We start from the raw sequence: 6,709 nt of genomic DNA on the forward strand, positions 1-6,709 counted from the left end.
ATGAAGCGCGGAATGCGGTGCGAGCTGGCGCCGACGCCCAATATGGGAGCCATAGGGGCCTGCCCGTACCATACTTGCAATACCGCGCCAGACTTGGGCAAAGGTCGCAAGACCGCGCAACAATCCGCCAGAGGCACGCGATCGTGCAAGACCGTGCAAGACTGTACGGTACATTTGTATAGATACTAGAAACACCATGAGTTATAATGTCAATCGCATGTCGCTGCCACTCAGGTCTCTGCGTTGATGCCGAGCTGATCGCCCTCGCGCTTCAGGCTACCCTTCATCCCATCCTTTCCAAACATGCTCGACCACTCATTTCTCCGCCTCCGAGTCATCGTATCTTGCCCGAAGTCTCACCTAGATGCAGCCCCGATGTCGAAATAGCGTATGCCACCCCACGCCCTGTGTTGCTACCGGCGTCCGTGCAGCTTGTCTTCTGGCCAAGCATCATTCATCAGGACTTCCAGACGCACCCAAGGTCCGAGCTCGCCCTCGACCTCTCCGATATACCTCGCATACGCGCGGAAACGAGCCTTCTTCGATGAGATGATGCAAGGAATGCCGATCTCGAGTGTCGCGCTGCGGGGTTGCTTCGCTGTGGGAGCAGACTCATGACGAATCGTGTCAGCAGAGCTCTTTCGCTTAAGAGACTCCCGGACTGTCGATACGCTGATCGAGGAGACGACGCTTGCTTGCTTCTCATGAGAGACAAGCGGAGATTTGGCTTCGGCTTTGATCGTCCCGACAACGTCCTCCTCGTCTTCGGAGGGCAGAGGCTTTACCCTCGTTAGTTTCGGCGAAGCGGTGCGCTCAAGAGAGCATGCGCCGGACATATGTCCATCTAATCCATTAGGAAAACTACATAGCGGCGAAGCCTACGCGGTCCAACTCCTCGTCATCGTGGCCCATCGGGGTCTCCCCATCTTCAGGTCCCAGCGCGGTGTCATCTTCGCTGTCCTCACTCTCCGTGTACTCACCATCATCGTTGTATTCCCCATCCTCCTCACCGTCATCCGAATACTCACCGGCTTGTCCTTCATACTCACCATCCGACTCGTGTGGCTGCTCCTGGGCATCGTCCTCAGGCTCCTCGTGAACCTCATCGTCGTACCCATCGCCATCGAGTCGCGTGATGGGCTCGGGTGCTACAGGGGCAGGTTGCGGCTTGCCGGGGTGACCAAGCTGGTGTCCGACCGCGCCGCCATAATAGCGCATGAACATGTCCCGGTCTGCAAAGCTAGTCAAAGGATGTCAATAACATAGAATGAACGAATGAACGCCTGTAACACTTACATGCCAACATAATGATAGTTATAATCTATATCTTCCTCGTCTTCACGGCGTGCGACACTGTAGCCAGGCAGCGCCCTATCAGACTGTCCGTGTGCGAACGCTGGCATCAAGTACGCCGCACGGAGGACTTGGTCGGGTGAGACAAACCCGAACGCGTTGTCATCCAGTGCTGCCCACTTGAGGCGCGGCAGTCGACGGGCCTTGAACCCACCAGGTGCGCGAGGGTCGAGATCGAACCACCTGACCCAGAGGACCTGGATGGCCTCGGTGTCGGTATCATCCGACCCGTCCAGGCTCTCTCCGGCGTGATAGGCGTCGACGTGAAATATCCCGATGACACGTGCATAGAGGTAGGGATGTGGAGAGGCTTCGGGGGCGAGCATCATAATGTCAGGGTGGGTCCGTGGATTGATGGAGTCTTGATCCCGTCGCATGTCGTACGTGGTATAGTTGACACGGAGAACTTTGTGTCGATACAGTCTGTCGTTTTCGATCCGTACGGAGAAGATGTCGTCCACGGTGGGGATATAGTCAGGTGGCAGCTGGTCACTGCCTGGCAGCCGAAGGAATAGATGCGTCTTCAGGTCCCATGTAAAGTTCTGGAACTTCCGTTAGTGACACTGCGAATGCATGGATTCATTGTCATAGAGGCCACAGGTGACGGAGTGGGTAGCCGAGGCCATGGGACTAGAAACAACGTACCTCGCAAGCCGGATCACCCTCGTTGTCGAAGAGGAAGTCTTCGAGTCTGACTGGATAGCGCTTGTCATCTGAAACATGGTAATGTTTGTCAGCTTGGGTGGGCGGCAGCGGCTGCGCGTCATCGAATCGGAGGTGAAGGTGTCGGCCACGAGAAGGAAGGGCTTTCTTGGGTTTACATCGCTTGTGGTGTGGCTTCACAGGCTGTTCCTGCGCCCGGGCAATTTTATCGATGATATTCGCCCGACGGACCTCAAGGGCAATTTGACGTCCAAATGTTCGGTTCTTGTTCGTGCGCCTGTAGAACTGTTTCACACGTCGATGTTCGAATTCGCCCTGATACAAGGGTTAGACAACGTAGGCAAGCAAGATCACAATATTATCTACGTCACTTACCACCTGTGTCGACATATTGTCGGAGGTTCCCATCTCGACAATGCTTCGAGCGTAGTCGCCGAGTCGGTGATATTTGGGAGTGTTGAGGATGGTGAATCTCTTGAGTTTCGAAGAGACAGTGGGAGTCTCGCCGTGTTGTTGAGGCGCCGTCACGCGCCGAGCCTTTCGGCGCTGTCGCGACTGTGTTTCCTTCGGGAGCTCCTGCGTTGAATATAGTGAGCATACATTACGCAAAAATGCCCGCATGGCTTGGCCCAGAGTGCTGGTGGAATCCTCGAATGCTGTAATCGTGGATTCCGAGTGCAGCTGGAGTTTGGCAAATGCATGCCACATTGCGAGCTCGAACAGCATCGTGAGTACGATCGAATTTGCAGGTTCCGAAAGGAGATTCTCGAAGCAGGGGATGGCGCACTACCATTTCATAGGATGCGGACCAAATGTTAGAGTGTGGTTGGCCGCTGAGGCGCAATCAACAGCGTACCTTGAGCATTTGCTCGAAATCGCGAGCCGCAAGCTTCTTCATAGCAGATATGTTGTCCGTGAATCGACGAATGGTAGCGCGCCCGAACGTCGGTGTCAAGGAGAACCTGAGTGACACTGTCAATGGTGGGTTGGAGACTGATAAGGCACATTACTCACCGTTCGTCTAGTTTTTGAACTGCATCATCTCCAGCGGCGATGAGGATCCGAATGAGGTGTGTAAAGGTACCCTTCCAGACACCAAGCTCGAATTCGTGCATAAGATCCGGCACAAACAACTTGTAGACGTTCCGGCCAAAATCCGCGAAACACTGAGAAAAGGCGGACTAACCCGACAACTGTCAAATGATCAGATCAGCAATGAGGCGTGCGACGTACACGAACGGGGGCCATCGAGAACAAGCCAAGCCTCGTCTTCTTGATGTGAGTCCCATCGGGAGGTGTGCCGTCTTCGAATATCCATCGGCGGGCCCTTGTGATCGCGTCGTGGAATACGGTCGTGTCGTTGCGTGCGTTCTTCTTACGAGCAGCCATGTCGCTCTTCATGCCCATCTTCCAGAAGTCGCATTTGTCCGTTGTGCAGTCCGGGCAGGCACATCGTGCAAGGGTTTTCAAACATGCGACCAAGCACCTGTCAAGAGATGAGCATCGAAAGGCCACAGTCACAGTATGGGTGGGTATGTACTTCTCTGGATAGTCGGCCAGGTACATGAATATCCGGGGGAATACTCGTCGAGTGATGCCATCGCCACAGACTATCAGGACACCGTGCTTGAAAGCGTGCATGAACTCGGCATCTAGCAGGAGAAGCCAGACCTTCTCCATGAGCGTATACTTGAGGAGCCGAATGACCGCGGCAGATGCGGGTACCCCAAACGTCTCCTCGTAGAATCGGAGTAGAGTGTCTGGAAGCTAGGGTGACAATGTATCAGAACACATACGTAGATACAACCAAGTTCGTCAGGTGATAAATCACCCGAAGGCATGGAGGATGGCAGCGTATCGCCATACAATGAACAACTCACCGAGGGCACGTAGGCAAGGTGATGCGCGGCAAACATTGACGGTTTGAACCGAAGATACTTGGACAAATTTGCGAAGAAAGCATAGATAGGCCAAAGAGATGCCGTCCCGAAGTTAGTGAGGTGCGTAGAGTCCGAGTAAACCAGGATGCTCCCGACAACGTACTCAACGTCGGGAGCGTCGTCAGGGTTGCGGGGGAGTCTCTGAACCTCCTCGTGCTCGCGGATCATCGCGTCTGAGTTGTAGACATCTGTATACAGACGTTCTGGCCTTGCATTGGGGTTCTCCGATGTTGCGACGCGGCGAAATAGGCGGTGCGGAAACCAGTGGTACTTGCGAACAGATATGTCTTGAAAGGCGGACTTGAGAACTTCTAGTGGGCTCCGCACCCATATCTTGTCGACGACAAACGCGGGGGCGTGTTCTTCGTCCTCTTGCTGGAGCCCGGGCTTTGGGAGATGAAGCATAACGGATGCTTCGCGCCAGCCGTCCGCGGCCGAAAACGCGCCACCAGTGGCCTGGTGTTCATCCAGTCGTCGCTGTTCGCGCTCTACGTTGAAGCGCACGAGGTCGTCCTTCTGGAACCTATCGTCGAGTATAACCTCGTCGACCAGACGTTGAAGCTCGCCTCCGGACTTGGTGAGAGAGCCCGTGTACTGCCACTCCATGAGTTTGAAGGTCGTCCAGTTGAGGAAGGGCGCGAAGGAGTTTGCGGCGACATCCTTGGCGTGTGAGAACCAGGTGCGGACAGTGGGGCCGAAACGTCGGAAGGGGTCTCGCTCGGAGGGGTCAGGAGGGGCACGGAGGTGCGTGCTCGCGTCGGAGAACGCGTCGAGAGTTAGACCAGCCTCGGGGTCATTTTGAGGTACCGTAGTGTACTGGCGAAACACGCCAAAGCGGTTCGCAGGTGTGTTGATGGGTGGGGGAGAAGGAGACCGTGATGGGAGGGGCAAAGGAGACCGTGACGGCGGAGGCCCTATGGCAGGTTCAACACCGTCCATTCCTTCATCGGGGGCATCCTCGACCGTTGCGCGCGGTCGAGGCGATGGCGCGCGAGATGCTGGAGCGGGAGGAACAGGGGGTGGGACTGGGCCTGTCCGGCGGCCAGTCGCGGCGACCACTCTGGGCTTGAGTACGAAGTCCGGGAGTCCCTTGAGAGACGTGGGGAGAAGGTCCGCGAGCCTCGCAGGAACGCGCCGTTTTCGACGCCCTTCGGACTCTGGCATCAGCATGACAGGGATACTAGCTTCGCGTTCAGCCTGCAAACAAGCTTTGAGCCAAAGGTCCATGACGCTGGCAGGAGGAGTAGAAGAGACTGTGTCTAGTGACACCTGCAGACCCGATCGACTGACCAGTGCCTCACAGCGTATGTCAGGGAGAGCACGGGTCGTCGCAAGGGTCACCATTAACCAAGCAGCAAACAGCCGTTGCATCCAGTTCATTAGGAACGTAACTCGAGTAGTGTTCATTCCTGATGATTTCAGACGACATTCACCGACTCACCTCTAGGTGGGCTCTCCGAGCCGCTAGCCTCTCCCTCTGAGCAGCAGCTTTGGCACGCTGTTCTTCCACCTTCCTCTGAGCAAGGGCCTCCCGAACCTGTTTCTTTTTCCCCTGAATATTGATGCGTCGTCGTATTCCGCCATCGTAGAACTCGTGGGCTTTGGCGCAAGTCTCGAGATGGGAGCTGAGATTGCTGAACTTCGCCTTGCAACCATAGCAGGATTCCTTGGGCATCGCAGCCACAGCAAGCAGAAGTACAAGGATAGCCCACAACAGGCGCATATAGGCGGCGAGGAGGATGATGAAAGAAAATCGGAGTGCGTCTGGCACACTTCGCTGGCTGCCAGCGCGACCACGTGATCTACGCGTCCTACGCGTCGACCGTGTAAGCGCCTGAACGCGTCACAGCTCTTCACATGCATGCTATAAAGGACCTCCTCGAGCAAAACAACGTCAAGTCTCCTCTTCCCCCGGCCCCACAAACTCCTCTCTGTATCAACATTCGAAATGCCCAAAAACTCAGCCGGCACCATGAAGAAGAGCAAAATTCAAGACACCCGCAAAGCTGCCCCGGTCTCTCCGCACACCGCCAAGCCCCCGCGCGGCAACCAAGCCAAGTACGTATTTGAGTGCATATATGCACTCCTATACTGACCTCAAACCCTTGTAGGGTCGTTGCGCCTCTATCAGGGACCCCTCCGGGCCAAAAACGCCCAGCCCCTCCTCACGATGACGGCCCCCGCAAGAAAAAAACCAAGCCCGCCCAGGACGGCCCCAGTTCGAACAGCACGCAGGGTGACGACACCACGCCGCGTGACAGCGACACACTGGATGATAAACTCGGGGCTGTGAAGACAAGGATTAGATCCGACTAGAGTCGAAGCAAGATCTTCAGTCAGTAAGGAAAGACTATATTGCAGCAACGAACTGTACCTAGAGTCGAAGCAAGACTACAAAGGTTAAGTAAGTAACTACAAGTTAGAGGTATAGGTAAGGAAGTACTCACTCTTCAGTCAGTAAGGAAAGACTGAAGAGGGAGGACGCAATCTGAAGTCCTTATATACTACAGAGAAGTGTCCATGACTAATCGAAGAGTGGTTAGTCACATGTACCATAGTGCGATGAATAATACAACGACGAAAGAATTGCGACGTATCGCACCATAGGATGAGTAAGAGATGAGTAAGGCATAGACCTGTCTAGACCGTTCTGGAGTAGTACGGATTGTCCTAGACAGTACCAGAAGAGTCCGGAAGCATAGCTATAGTACACGAGCAGAGAGTCCCAAATATGGTAACATACTACATAAGCG

At 54.9% G+C, this 6,709-nt stretch overlaps 2 protein-coding genes across 2 annotated transcripts; one reads left to right on the forward strand and one right to left on the reverse strand.

Annotated features, from left to right (window-relative positions):
- Positions 1-861: 861 nt before the first annotated feature.
- DICSQDRAFT_149477 (uncharacterized protein) lies at positions 862-4,562 on the reverse strand (the record flags this gene model as incomplete). The annotated part of the gene is made up of 10 exons (XM_007369310.1): positions 862-1,240; positions 1,297-1,895; positions 1,999-2,331; positions 2,392-2,488; positions 2,545-2,672; positions 2,873-2,978; positions 3,031-3,197; positions 3,250-3,502; positions 3,557-3,776; positions 4,157-4,562. 10 exons carry the CDS (start codon positions 4,560-4,562, stop codon positions 862-864), a joined length of 2,688 nt encoding a protein of 895 aa, XP_007369372.1.
- A 1,342-nt stretch (positions 4,563-5,904) lies between these two features.
- DICSQDRAFT_173495 (uncharacterized protein) lies at positions 5,905-6,272 on the forward strand (the record flags this gene model as incomplete). Its single annotated transcript, XM_007369311.1, has 2 exons — positions 5,905-6,014; positions 6,068-6,272. 2 exons carry the CDS (start codon positions 5,905-5,907, stop codon positions 6,270-6,272), a joined length of 315 nt encoding a protein of 104 aa, XP_007369373.1.
- Between the last annotated feature and the right edge of the window lie 437 nt (positions 6,273-6,709).

The sequence above is a fragment of the Dichomitus squalens genome (assembly GCF_000275845.1).
Source record: "Dichomitus squalens LYAD-421 SS1 unplaced genomic scaffold DICSQscaffold_47, whole genome shotgun sequence".
NCBI lineage: Eukaryota > Fungi > Basidiomycota > Agaricomycetes > Polyporales > Polyporaceae > Dichomitus > Dichomitus squalens.